At 44.6% G+C, this 14416-nt stretch overlaps 1 protein-coding gene across 1 annotated transcript in view; it reads left to right on the top strand.

The window, feature by feature from the left end:
• clmna (calmin a) overlaps positions 1–7763 on the top strand; it is a 33577-nt gene extending 25814 nt beyond the window's left edge. The window contains exons 9-13 of the mRNA XM_084438347.1: positions 1–1124; positions 1852–2006; positions 3189–3279; positions 3360–3415; positions 5966–7763. The exon at positions 1–1124 is cut by the window's left edge and continues 1021 nt beyond it. Of these exons, the coding sequence (XP_084294473.1) occupies positions 1–1124; positions 1852–2006; positions 3189–3279; positions 3360–3415; positions 5966–6128 (1589 nt within the window). The 3' untranslated portion in view covers positions 6129–7763. The remainder of the gene's footprint in view (positions 1125–1851; positions 2007–3188; positions 3280–3359; positions 3416–5965) is intronic.
• The last annotated feature ends 6653 nt before the right edge of the window (positions 7764–14416 follow it).

The raw sequence follows: 14416 nt of genomic DNA, 5'->3' as shown, positions 1-14416 counted from the left end.
TTGTTAGTGTGACTATGCAGAGAACATCTGCTCTTTCAGAGAGAGAGGAACGATTAAAGCAGGCTTTAGATGAAAGGCAAGATAAGCTGACTGAAAGGCCAGGAACACATGGGACGATTCTACAAGATGTCCCCAACGGCCACATTGAGACACAAGAAGATACTGCTACCGCTAACGTCATAGGACAAACAGACACACGTCCTTCTGTGGACATGGGCCAGATCCAGTCCAGCCCAGAAAGACCTTCAGAGCCAGGTCCGGACCAAGAACAGAACTACACCGGTCGCTGCACAGAGTCCGAAACTCCAGCACTAGCTGAACCTGTCAACCCCCAGATCTTTGTACTCATCGATCCACCAGAAGAAGATGAGAGAACCGGAAGCCCAGGAAGAGAGCGCAAAGCTGGGGATGAAGCCCCAAGCCAGGGTGGGTCTTCTGGAGGCCAGATGGTTGAAGTGACTGATGAAAAGCTGATAGCAGATCCCGGCCATAGTTCTCCCCCGGAGGAACCAGTGAGTTCTCCCCCGGAGGAACCAGTGAGGGAGCCTCTGGAGCCGATGGACCTGTTCTACCCCAACAGGGAAGAAGCCATGTTGGACCGGCCCGAGAGGGACGCGCAGACGCTGTCCTCCTCCTTCAGCGTGTCCGCTCTCCAGCCCGCCCCCCAGTCCGACCAGCCCACCCTCCAGCCCGCTCTCCAGCCCACCCCCCAACCTGCCCCCCGGTCCGCCCTCGAGCCCACCCCCCAGTCCACCCCCCTGTCCGCCCCCCAGCCCGACCAGCCCGCCCCCCAACCTGCCCCCCAGTCCACCCCCCTGTCCGCCTCCCAGCGCGACCAGTCCGCCCCCCAGTCCACTCCCCAACCTGCCCCCCAGTCCACTCCCCAACCTGCCCCCCAGTCCACTCCCCAACCTGCCCCCCAGTCCACTCCCCAACCCGCCCCCCAGACCGTTCTCCAGCCTGCCCCCCAGCCCGCCTCGGACGCCCGGCCGGACACAGACGCGGATTGTCTGGAGCTGACGCACTTAGAATGGATGACAGGGTCTCGCTCACGCGGCCAATCAGCCGACGTGAAACTGGGAGGTGACTCAGAGAGGAGGGAGGACTTGACGCAGCATGAACAGGTAATCAGGTGTTTATGGGAAACCAGGACAGATCTGGTGTGTGTGTGTGTGTGTGTCTGTGTGTGTGTGTGTGTGTGTGTGTGTGTGTGTGCGCCCCCACTTGCTGAACCAGACCAGTCAACAACATCAGAGTGACATTTCACACGAACACAAGGAGGGAAAGTTCTCTCACTTCATTCAACAGCCTTATGAGATGATCCGTCTCTACATTTATCAGGCCGTCCCGTTTCTCCGGTTCCGTTTCAAAGACCGTGATCCTCTTATCGTGTACTCTACAGTACTTAGAGCATGACCCATATCCCACTGTTATATGAATGATTGATAATCTAGGGCAGCAGATGAAGATATTTCGAGAGACACTGGTGTGCGAAAGACAAACTAGAGCACTCCCTCTGTATATTAATTATAATTATTTGAGTCGCTATGGTAACCCCCGAACCACAAATCAATTATAGGAATGTCATCCACAACTAAAAATAAATAACTGGAGCATAATGGAAGGAGTTGTGGATTTTGTTTTTTACCCATAATGCTAGTTGACCAGCTGTGTTTTTTTACCCGTATCTATCCCACCACAAATAACCTTGCAGATCATGTAATGCTTACGCCATTCTCTCTTCATTTTTGCAACATGTTCCCCTCTCTCACCCCTCTGACCCACTCTCCTTTAAAACCCCAGTCCTCTCAACCCACCCACTAACCTCTCTCCTCCGTTCACATCACCCAGGATCGGCGCGCTGTCCCCGGGGACAGCGCCCCAGGAGGCCGGGGCGCGCTGGAGGAGAGGCAGATTGAGACCAGTCTGTCTGTCGAACACAGTGATCTCAACAAGACTGAAGAGGAGAAGCAAGCGGCTGCCAGAGAAAACATGGCGTCTATGAGGTAGCCTTTCTATTCACGGAGGCCAGTTTCTGGCTCGCTGAGAACCACGGAATGTTCCCATGGGGAAATGAGCTGTTGTGTCACGGTTTTGGCAGCGTTACGCCAAAGACGTTTCTTCAGAACTGGGCCTCCCAGTTTGATAGGGAGATTGCCTTAAATGTACTTGATGAAGTTTTGTTTTGTTGAATCTGCACAATCAGGCTATTCAGGGCTATTTTGAGATCGTTTCCCTTTCAAGTTAGAGGCTGCAAGTCATTTAAAGGAGCACAGTCACCCTTATTTCAGTTGATATTATTTGGTTTAAATGCTTAGATTATGTGTGTAGGCCTTTATAAAAATCACTGTGGCAGTTTTGGGGAAATACCACAGCAAAACTTGTCCAGTGACATCACCCTTTGAAGTCCAGTGATGTCACTCTTTGAGGTTTTGCCACGATTTTGCTGCGGTGTTTCCCATACATGGGTTTTAAAAAGGCCTACACACATAATGTAAGGATTTAATATCAACTGGAACAAGCGTGACTGTGCCCCTTTAAGTGAGTTAAATAATCTACACTGACTGCTTTTAGCTACTAGGAACGCAAATTTCACATGCCTTTTTATAGCTAGCCCAGTAAAAATGGTGGCGCGCCAGAAAGACATTCGACTCATAGCAACTGTTTGAAATGTGTTTAGCATATCACTATGAACATCGACCTCAGAACCAAGACTTCAAAATTCACAAAAACCATCTTCAATGATGTGTTTAACTTTTAGAACAAAACATATTCTATTCTGTGAGTCTCTGTTAAACACAGACCTTATTTATTCACATTTCGCCTACATGTTCAGCCTACAAAGTGACATCAGACCTCAACCACTTTATATGCTCATCACTGCTTAACAATAGCTGTAGGGCCAAGACGTTTTGCTTTGCATTAGCCCTTTACATCACCATTAGACCTAAGAGCACCTTGTTGGATTTTGACCAACCGTACTTCACCAAAGACACGCTCCTCTCTCTCTTTCTCTCTCTCTCTCTCTCTCTCTCTCTCTCTCTCTCTCTCTTCTTTCTTCATTCTCATACGTGTTTAATGTCGAAGGAGATAAAGGCGTTTTTTCATGCTGACGGTATCTTCTTAGAAGAAAGAAAGACCCCGTGCTTGGAGAGACCTGTGGCGTCTCACATTCTCTCTTTGAACAGGAGCGCAGGGGACAGTGATGAAGCAGGAAGAGGAAGCCAGCTCTCAGCAGGCCTACGCCACAGGAAGCTGTCTCATTCTGATGAATTAAAGGTAGGTTGCAAAATATTTCCACCATATTATGATCCAATACACATTCACAAATTCTAAATGCTCTTAACTCTTTCTGATAGGACGATCGGAAGGAGACGACACCCAGCCCAACCCATAGCACCTACTCTGAAACCAGGTAACACTGTCAGTCCGCCTCCAAATACATACACTATATTTGAACCTGGATGTTAACCATTTATAGTCAAATGAGGAACTCAGCTTAAGCATCATCTTCTCAAGGTGTGTGTGTGTGTGTGTGTGTGTGTGTGTGTGTGTGTGTGTGTGTGTGTGTGTGTGTGTGTGTGTGTGTGTGTGTGTGTGTGTGTGTGTGTGTGTGTGTGTGTGTGTGTGTGTGTGTGTGTGTGTGTGTGTGTGTGTGTGTGTGTGTGTGTGTGTGTGTGTGTGTGTGTGTGTGTGTGTGTGTGTGTGTGTGTGTGTGTGTGTGTGTGTGTGAGACAGAACAGTCTATCTGGGGTGTGCCCGAATACGGTATCCGGATGAGCACAAATAGTAGCTTTTTCCCGAATAGTAAATTCGTATGAATATTGTAAAAAATATTTGGGAGGGGGTAGGACAGTCAAATACTGTATGAGCGAGCGATACGCGCTCGTTCTGTCTGCTTGTTGACATGATGAGGGAGAGAGAGAGACAGAGGCACACACGCTCACCTGCTGTCTGTCTAGACGTCTAGACAACGCGGAGAGAGAGAGAAAGTTTGGAGCGCTGAGAAGCCAGATAGTAGGGAGGCAACGAACGTAAGCAGCACCGAGGGCTTTTGTCCCTAGTTAACTGGTAGCGATTGAGACAGTTATTGGATTTTGTTTTCTTGTCATAGCCTACAGGTACCTGCTGCTATAGCCTTATGTGAAGTGAACTGTAGCGTTTGTTTGAGCAGAGGAGGACCGGTATCACTAGACTATATAATATCCGGCGATTTTGAAATATGAAATAATTCTGAAAGTATATTTTAACAACTGAAACACAACTGATCAAATGTTTGATCCATGCCGTTCAGTTATCAGCACAACAGAGTAGTCTAGTGTAGGCCTAGGATAGGCTATAATCAAAGTCCTTATCTCTGATATAACATCCATCCATCTTTCAATATTAGGCTAAAGAAATCAGTTTAAACCGTTTTGAACCGACTTCCGGTTTAGCTGTCAAATACAATGGGCTTCCGGCACACCCCTGCTGTGCACTGCTGTATGGGCGTACCTCTTCATGTGTGATCATTCTTACTCGAGAAGAGAGGAGAGATCCGCATACTGATATCTCCCGGTAACCAGGAGATATCAGTGTGTGGATCTTTACTCTCTCCTCACGTATGTACTCTGAGATCCAGCACCCGGCCTACTAAGGTTGGATGTGCGCACAGCTCTTTTTGCCTTTTGCCTGTTCACCAATCAATACTCGTCAATCAATTGGCGGTTGCCGTGACAACCGTGTTTCGCAGCGATGCATCCTGGGAGTTGTCATGGCTGATTTCTCCCTACTGGCGCGGCTTGTCTAGTGTTCTAATACTGGTAAATGATTGCAACATTGACCTACCCTTGGGAGAAAGACACCAGGCATGAGGGGAAGTTTAACGTCTGGATATCAGCAATGATAGTGGTGGGAGAAAACTGGGTCTTCAGTCCTTGTGGCTTCAGATGTAAACCTGTCTTCATGATTACATGCAGCGTGGAGAGAATACACAGAATCAATGCTGAATCTGGAGTTGTACATTCATAGAGTACTTTCGTAGAGTTCATTCATAGAGTTCATTCACACAGTGGCGGGTACAGTTCATCAAGGCCACACATTTCTCAGGACACACGCTGTGATTGGTGCATTGAGTCACATCCTGTAGAAAACAACCAATTAAAAGAATAAAATGTGACTGATTAACTTTATTTCAGCAGGCATATACATTTTCAATCTATAAACTTCTCCATAGTGGTTATTCTCATCAGACTTACTTAAAGTCGTAATTTGTGAAACAGCTTTGCAGCCCCTGTTGTGTTAACTAACGTAGCGTGGAGAAAGAGTGCTGTTACTGTTGCACTATAAGAATCAGCCTGAAAGATATGCCAACTGCGAATCATGACTTAAATATCCATTATTCAGACTGGGTATATGAAATCAGGCTTGGTATATGAAATCAGGCTGGGTATATGAAATCAGACTGGGTATATGAAATCAGGCTAGGTATATGAAATCAGACTGGGTATATGAAATCAGGATGGGTATATGAAATCAGGCTGGGTATATGAAATCAGAATCAGACTGGGTATATGAAATCAGGCTGGGTATATGAAATCAGGCTGGGTATATGAAATCAGGCAGGGTATATGAAATCAGGCTGGGTATATGAAATCAGGCTGGGTATATGAAATCAGGCTGGGTATATGAAATCAGTCCTGTTTCTGTGCTTGTTTTGCTCATACGCGCACGGAGAGAATAATGCTTTTGGTGTTCCTAATCTTCTTTTTATGTATTTATTATATATTTGGGAAAAGCAGGATAATACAGTGCAAAAAAACAAGTAAAAAGAGATTCCTTGCCCATTTTCTGAAAACTAAAGTCCAGAAGTGTGCGTTGTTTGCCACCCAGACATACAGTATGGTGTTCCTAATCTGAATGCTCATTGGGCCGGTCTGTTTTCCTGTGCTGACCTCCTGACCTCCTCTGCGTTGTGTCTGTCTAGCCGGGTGGAGGTGGAGCGTCCGGCGTCGGAGGCCGAGTGTTTCCTGACCGTGTCGGAGCTCTACTGCCTCCTGGCTCTGTGGCTCCTCCTCTACTGCCTGCTGGTTCTGCCTCAGATGGACTTCTCCGACCTGCCCGGCCTGTTCCTCAATCTGGGGGACTGAACACACACACACGCGTGCTCTCACACACACACACACACACACTCACACGTGCGCGCACACACACACACACTCGCGCGCGCGCGCGCGCACACACACACACACACACACACACACACACACACACACACACATTCACACACGCGCTCTCTCACACGCGCACACACACACACACTCACACGCACACACTCACACATGCATGCACACACACACACACACACACACTTGTAATGTTACATGATTTGGATGTACTGTACTTGAACACATGCATTAAACATGTAAAACAGCACATGAATACAGAACAGTAAGAGCTACTTGGATTATTACAGTCATGATTACACTGGCCCCGCTTTTAATTTCTACAAACTTTCCTATCGACAGCAATGAAGGCTTTTTAAAACTACATGCTAATTTATAGAGCTTTTTAAGATCATACTTTTCAGTGCTTTTAATGTGGCTTAAAGTGCTTAAAATGTGCTCAAATTGTAAAAAACAAAAACAAAAAAAAACTATAACTTATGTTTCTGAGTTTGTTAATGTACAGTACAAGATACAATAGGATGGTACAATCCACATTGTTTATGTAGTTATGTGTAAGAGGAAGGCATATGCAGCTATTTGCATTTCCAATCAGCCAGTTGTTCATCGAACAATGAATGAGATGTATGAGATATGTTCAATGTCTTTGAGAAATTACAAGCCATTTGATAAAAGGTGTGGCCATTTAACTTATGCAGAAATAGGAACACATTCAATCTGCTGGGTTCCTGCCCTTGAGAAGGCCTTTGGGTACTACTTCTCATGAGGGTACATGTCTTAATAGCATCACTCAGTAGACTGGAGAACTTGAGTGGGCCTGTTGCACTTTGAAACAGCATGTTAACTGCCAAAGATAGTGTTTGGAGAGCTGATATAGAAATCACACAACTCACCAGAAACTAAATAATTATCAACTATCTTTTTAACACGGATTAAGTTCTGAAGTAACAATGAACTTGGTTTTATGCTTTGTGAATGCTGACACAGACAAATCTTTGTATTGTTTAATGGTTCCATTGAAATTAGGATGGATTTGTAAAGTTTTATGATTAATTCCATTTAACAATTATTTGTATGGGTTTTCAGAACTCGATCTGACTCGGCAATGCTTCAGCTTGTGAGAGCCCGCAAATTTAAAGAGAAGGCTTTTTAATAAAATGTATCTGTAAATTGTATTTTCTTTTTTCTTTAATGAGGTACAAGCCTTTTATTTGACCATATTTCAGTGATTTGACTGTCCAGGTTTACAGAGTCCTCTGAATCCCGACCATATCCCTCCCACAAGCACACAATTTGAATAATGTAAGGATTCATTTGTAATGTTTACTACAGTGTGTGCATGTGCAAAAGCCATGATTTAATGTCTGAAAGGGTACACTGAAAGCCATCAATAGGAACGCTCTTTCAAATAGGTTACCTCTATACGGCTACATAATGAGATCTTCAGTGTGTGGTGGTGTCAAACTCTGGTCTGCATGCTTATGCCTACAGGACACAATACCGTCGGATTCTGGATGGACTGACCTGGTAAGCCTCGCTTGCTTCGTATTGGAACTCAGCCTGTTGTAATTGTTTCAAAGGCATCAGTCAAGTGCAATAAATTACATGTTTTACCCCTTTGTCGTTGGTTCGATTTATTCTGCATATCATCAAAATAACTTCAACTGTGTAGAAAAAAAATATGTATTCTATTTCTCTTGTCCTATTCTTCAATTCCTCTTTTTTCTATTATGATTTCAATTTTGAGACAATAGATGGAGCTACTTCTTTCATTGTTCAAATGTTTTCATCAAGGTATCTTATTCATGAATTTATGTCTTTTTTAGTAGTTGAGCGCAGGATGTGTTCATAGTGTGAAGAAAGGGGAAGATTCACAGGAGAGCACTCAGACCGTGGACAGAGGTGGGCCACATTCCAGGGGGTCTGAGGAGTTTTAACGAGGTTTACGTAATGATCTTACTTCACCATCTGGGTGTGAATCACGCAGAGGGCATGCAGTACTAGCATACAGAGGTGAGGAGTTTGGCTACATAATGAAAAGCTATACTGAAAACAATGCTTTGATCAAATAAATATATTTTATCATTTTTGGCCCATAAGGGTTTTTTAGTCCTGCCACTTAGTATTAGAAATACATCAAGTATCTACTGCCCTCTAGAGGCCATAGTTGTCATTAGCCATACAAATGTAAAATGATCCATGGAAAATTCCCATGGCAAAGGCCAATTTTTAAATCTTCAGTTTGCAAATTATTGCATGCATGTGTTATAGCAATCATAAGTGTTTAGAAGGATGAGTGATACAGATAATATGAACAAACAGTACCAGGGAAGCGACAGGAAGGGGAATTATGTAATATCGTAATTTTCATATGTAACTATATTATTTATATTTATAAATAAATACATAAAAATACTAATCAGACACTGTAAAAGGAAAACAACCACATGCATAAAAAGAAGGCGTTGGCTTTTACAGCACAAACAGGAACAGTAAATACATCCATGAAGGTCTTGAGGTTGAAATAGTCTTGCAAGACCAAGTACAACTTGATTAATAAAACTTAAAAGTATAACCCGCATTGTTAGATTGCATCCTTCAATCAACATAATTTATTAATCCCGTCCCTTACGCCTGAAACCCGTCCAGGTCCTATCTGTATTCTTGACTTCTCTACGTGCACTCCCACGTGGTAACAAGCATGAAAAACAATCATCTTACGCACTTTACGTAACTCTGCTACGTCCCCCCAGGCCCAGGTGAGAGAGAGGAACTAGCTAACTAACCCTGACAGCTGGAGGAGGGAATGGAGGAGAGGGAATCACGGATTATCAGGAGAATCCTCACTCAAGACGGCCAAATAAAGAGTATTTATTAGGTGAGCGAGGTTAACTGCTTGTTCCTAACGGTTTCTGATTTTAACGGATCTTTATCGACATTCAAATGCATGTCCTCGCGCTATGCTAACCAGCTAACGGTAGCTTAGCATGCTAGCATGCTAACAACCTGCTGTTGTTCACTTCATAACCCGATTATAAACCAGGTAATACTACACAAAGACTATTTACATATCAAATACACTTCCTCCTAAAATAACAATACGCGTTTCTAGCTAGAACGACCACTTAATTGTTTGTACTTGTCGGTTGGAGTCGAGTGCTACCTAGCTAGCATGCTAACGCTAGCTGTGCGCGTGGGAGCTCTAACCCAGACGTTGCCTAGCTAGCTAGCTACCGTTAGCATTCCTCCCTGTAACCATCACATCCATGCCTCTAACCAGCCACATAACACCCAGATGATATCCCTTACTCTTTTGTGCTAGTACTGTATCTAGATCTGTGTCCAACGAGCTAGTCACGGTGATAACGTGTCAGTTACTGTCCAGAGATCAGTTATGAAATGCTGCAAGCTGCTAGCTAGTCTGAGAGAGAGAGCTCACGGTATCTATTCGTGTTCATCATGAAAGGCCAAGGTCTCATCGAGGCCTAGTTAACTGCAATTAAATCTGCTGCTTTGAAGCACATCGTTATTCATTTAATCCTGTAATTACTGGAGTCTGAGACTGCTTAGCTTAGCTAGCTGTGAATAATGGGTTGATCTGGCAGCTGTTATTGCTTGTGTAAGCTGGCATGCTAGCTAGTGGTGCACAAGATATCAATCACACTGTTGTTATCGACTTGTCAATGTAAAACATGGAATATTTATTGATTCGTATTGTATTAAGAAATGAGCATTGTCCAATGTTTCTCTTTCTCTCTCTCTCTCTCTCTCTCTCTCTCTCTCTCTCTCTGTCTCTCTCTCTCTCTCACATACACACACACACACACACACACACACACACACACACAGCCTCTCTCGTCACACGTGCAGTAGACAATATGTTACATCTTTGAAGTGAATGTGGTAGGCAGCTATGTGGTGCCTTAGTAGTAGTAGTACAGTAGGAATTTGAATTATGTGCATTGTGCACACAGATGTCATCATGTGTGGTGTGAGGAAATGTATGTGATTGGGTGAGGCTAGTATACATTTGCCTCAGACTATTAAATGACATAAATGGCACCAGCGTAAGCCAGAATGAACAATTAACTAATGTTTAATTAAGACTACAGAGAGAGTGTCCAAGACCCATACCCTTTGTCCTGGGTCATAGTCACTCTACATGGGAAGCAGATATTGGCCATATGCCTTGTCTTGAGTAGACAAGGTCCAGTTGGCTGTAACCTGTTAGTTCTTCTGTTGGCCTCCATCAGTGCAGATAAGGATGGGTGTATTAAGGTTGCAAAATTCCGGGAATATTGAAATTGGAAATATTCCATGGGGATCAACAGGAATCAACTGGGAATTTGGGGGGTTATTCATACCAACTGTATTTACTTTGTCATAAACAGACATAAATATAAGCATTTTTCTTTGCTTTGCATAAGCAGACATGCAGGAAAACATTTATAGTACACATGTCTAATGCAAATGTAAAAGTGTCTATGGGGACTTTAGAACTTTAACGGATTCTATAGCCATGTACATGTTATAGATGAATGCAGAGTACAGGGTTGAAATTCACCTGAATTTGCATTTAATTGGGTTGTTTTAACCAAGATCATGCTGCAACATCTAGAATAGCATTTTCTGTTTGGTGGAGTAGCGGTCTAATGCATTGTGTTCCGGTGCAGCTGCCCACCGGGGACCGGCGGTCTCGCCAGATCCAAGTATGGCCGGATCCCAGAGGGAGGGGCCTATTGGGCCGCCGCTCCCCGAGGGTGGTTAGTTTAATCTCAACTTGAGGGTTCGTCGCACAACAGCAACCCTGCCTGGTGTCGGAAGAGCGGTTGTGAGATGAGAGAGTGGAGGAGTTGTCTCTCCCTTTCACGTTGCCGACCGGCCAGGTTGTGTGACAGTTAGTAGGGGGTAACTGGACAGTAGGTCAGGGTCAATTGGCTACCAAATAGGATGAAAACAGGATAAAATCCTAAAATATTATATAAATAAAAAAATGTTGAAAAAAGCTGTTATAGGCTGCAAAAAAAAAACAGTCGGAATTTCCCGAAAATGTTCCTCCCCTTTGCAACCCTGGTGTCTATTATTAGTATTTTGACTTCAGACTCCATAAACATTTTTTTTAATTTGTGGCACTATGTTGACTATCCTGCTCATCATTGCCAGCTCAGAAGAGTGGCGTCGATTAGGAGAGAACGTGGTGCACAGATGTCCCAGTGGATGACACGGTTTAGCCTAACAGCATACTTTGCCAGACATCGGTTATCTTGGACACGGGGAGACTAATGTTAGGGCAAAGTAAAGCATGTCGGCAGCAACATGCGTCCCATTTGGGGCACGGAGCCCAGTAAATAATGTGGTTGATTTGATTTACACGGCCCGTGCGCGTCTCTCTCCATTGAGTCACTGCGAGACGACTTTTTAACCAACAGCAAATGTGAGCACTCTATAAAAATGAGGGCTTGTGCCGGCTGAGCTGAAATGACTTGTGGGATTGGTTGCAGCTGTGTCGAGCGGCGGTGGTCAGGGGCGACGCGTGGTCTTGATTTCGGGGTGGCAGAAAGCGTGTTGAAAAGCCAGTTGTCATCCAGCATTTGGTTCACCCAGAACCATTCACCTCCTCTCTCTCTCTCCCAGCGTGTGACGCTGGGTCAGCGAGATGCTCCGTCTCTAGACGGTCTGCTCGGAAATGCCAGATTTTGGCACAGTGTCTCTCATCAAAGTTTTGGCAAGCCGTGGTTGCATCAGCCTTCCGGCAGAGAAATGCCTCCACCCATTTTGAGAACATGTCTGGATGTATTTGCATCCATAGCTAGGGGGCATCTCTACCAAGTCCCTCAGAAGGTGTGTGAAGGGGCAGGGTTGTGTGACTACAGTTTTCACAGCTCCACTAGCTGAGGGTTATGTTTCCTACATGTACGACAGGCTGCGCATAATCTGAGCTAGCTACGGCAGTAAACCCTGGTGTATACCATCTAGCTACAGTAAAACATTCGTTTATTGCCATGTCGTTTTTCAACATACTATGAATTTTCTTTGGACAGTGGTGCATAACATGGAGACAACATTGGACAGGGTGCAAGATGAAATAGTACAGTGCAAAGACAGGACGGTGCAAATGAGCAGTACAAAATACGAATGCAGAAACAATAACAAAATGTAGTGTGGACAGTTTATATACAGTGTGCAAAGTGTATGTGTGTATGTACAGAGTGTACAGAGTATATAGTGTATGTGTAGAGAGTGTATAGAGTATATGTGTGTGTGTATAGAGCATAGTGTATGTGTATAGAGTGTACACAGTATAGAGTGTATGTGTATAGAGTATAGAGTGTATGTACAGAGTTTACAGAGTATAGAGTGTATGTGTGTATGTACAGAGTGTATTTGTATAGAGTGTACAGAGTATGGAGTGTATGTGTATAGAGTGTATGTGTGTATGTACAGAGTGTACAGAGTATGGAGTGTGTGACGTGATATGAGTGTGGTGCGCCCGGTACAGTACAGTACATTCAGTACCAGTATTTCAGTCAGGGGTGATGTTGCTGTTCTGATCTCCCCGCGGTCCTGTCTGTGTCTTCAGGTCCCGCGGTCCTGTCTGTGTCTTCAGGTTAGCACAAGTCTTCAGCTACTCAGGCTCTGCCACTGCCCATCAACAACTGCCTGGTAAGATCTGTCTACAATCTCCTTCTTTTGCATTTCCTTTTATATGACCGTTTGTGTTTCTTGCACTTTGTCTTGATGCTTTTAATGTCTCATGTAAAACACTTTGAATTACCTTGTTGCTGAAATGTGGTATACAAATAAACTTGCCTTGCCTTACTTGTTTGGTAGCTATATTCAACATGCACGATTCTGAGCTTGGTTGATCCCATGACACTTCCAGCGGCAAGTAGGACTGAATCAATCAATCAAAGAAAGATTTATTTGTATAGCACATTTCATACACAGAGGCAACACAAAGCGCTTTACAGAGAACAAGGGAGGTGGGCATACGACCCACCCCTACATATTCCAGAGGGAAGCAAAAAAAAACAGTATCACCCAAGGGCCAGAAAAGTGAGCTGTAAAAATTCTTCCTTGACCCCTCTCAACGAGACGATCCTCCTTGAGTATGTTTTGTCCAACGGCTAAGAACATTTATAAAATCTAAATATAAAAATGAATGTTGTTCTCTCTCTGAGCAGCCCCTTCAGTTGAGAGATGCGGGCGATATCGTGAGCTGATTGTGGAGCGTTGGACATGAGGCCCAGAGTACATGCTGCCCGCTCACTCACACAGTCTGTGAACCTACCTGTGAGTATACTACTTTCACACTCATATATGATGAATATTGTTGGGTATTGAAGAATCAATGGCCGATGAGGAAAGTAGTTTGCCGGAACTGAATCGTAGATCAGTCAACATTTGTTTAGTCAAACAGCATACAGAATTCTGGGTCAGTCAAGGAGAAACGCTTTCGCAGTCAATGTTCGCTGGTCAGACAACATGGTATTCAGTTTGACCCACCTTTTATAGTCGGTGGTCTGTACCCAGGGGTGAAAATTAACTTTTTGTCTCACGGTGAGTCACCTGCCAAGGGGACTGTAGATGAAAAAATCTACCAGCCAAGTATATATATTTTTTTCAGATAGCCTTCCCAAATCTAGTCGCCAATTGGAAATTTTACCTGCATTTGGCCGGTGGCAGGTGTTAATTTCAGCCCTGTCTGTACCTATACATAGTTTCAGTCCAGTGGCTAGAGTTCCAACTATGACCTTATACCTCAGTGGGCAGTGAGCGTTTATGGATGTGCACTTGATCTCCTCCACAAACTTCACCATGACCCCCTAAGTCGTGCTGAGAATAGTCATGACACTTGAGACAGACAAACGTCTCATCAGACATGCGTTTTTACTGTATTTTTACATGCAGTACTATAACCGATTCTGCAATGCGCCTTCCCCACCTCGGCACCATATGGGTGCATTTACTGAAGCGCAATCAGTTTACCCAAGCCCCCCCCCTCCTACCCCCCCACCCCCCCTTGTTGGGGCAAAAGGATCAAGCGATTCCCGAAATCCAAACGCAATACGACAAAGCTTACCGGATCAGCTCAGACAACATGTCTCTCTCTCTCTCTCTCTCTCTCTCTCTCTGTCTCTCTCCCTCTCTCTCTCTCTCTCTCCGACAGTAAGCTCTGTAGGAGGACGACGAAATGAGATAAAGAGTGGACAAGCGGAGGACGCGGCCCCCCCCCCCCCTGCCTCCCCCCT

The sequence above is a fragment of the Borostomias antarcticus genome (assembly GCF_949987555.1).
Source record: "Borostomias antarcticus genome assembly, chromosome: 5".
In the NCBI taxonomy this organism is placed as follows: domain Eukaryota; kingdom Metazoa; phylum Chordata; class Actinopteri; order Stomiiformes; family Stomiidae; genus Borostomias; species Borostomias antarcticus.
Note: the sequence above shows the minus strand (reverse complement) of the source record. Positions and strands in the feature narration are given on the sequence as shown.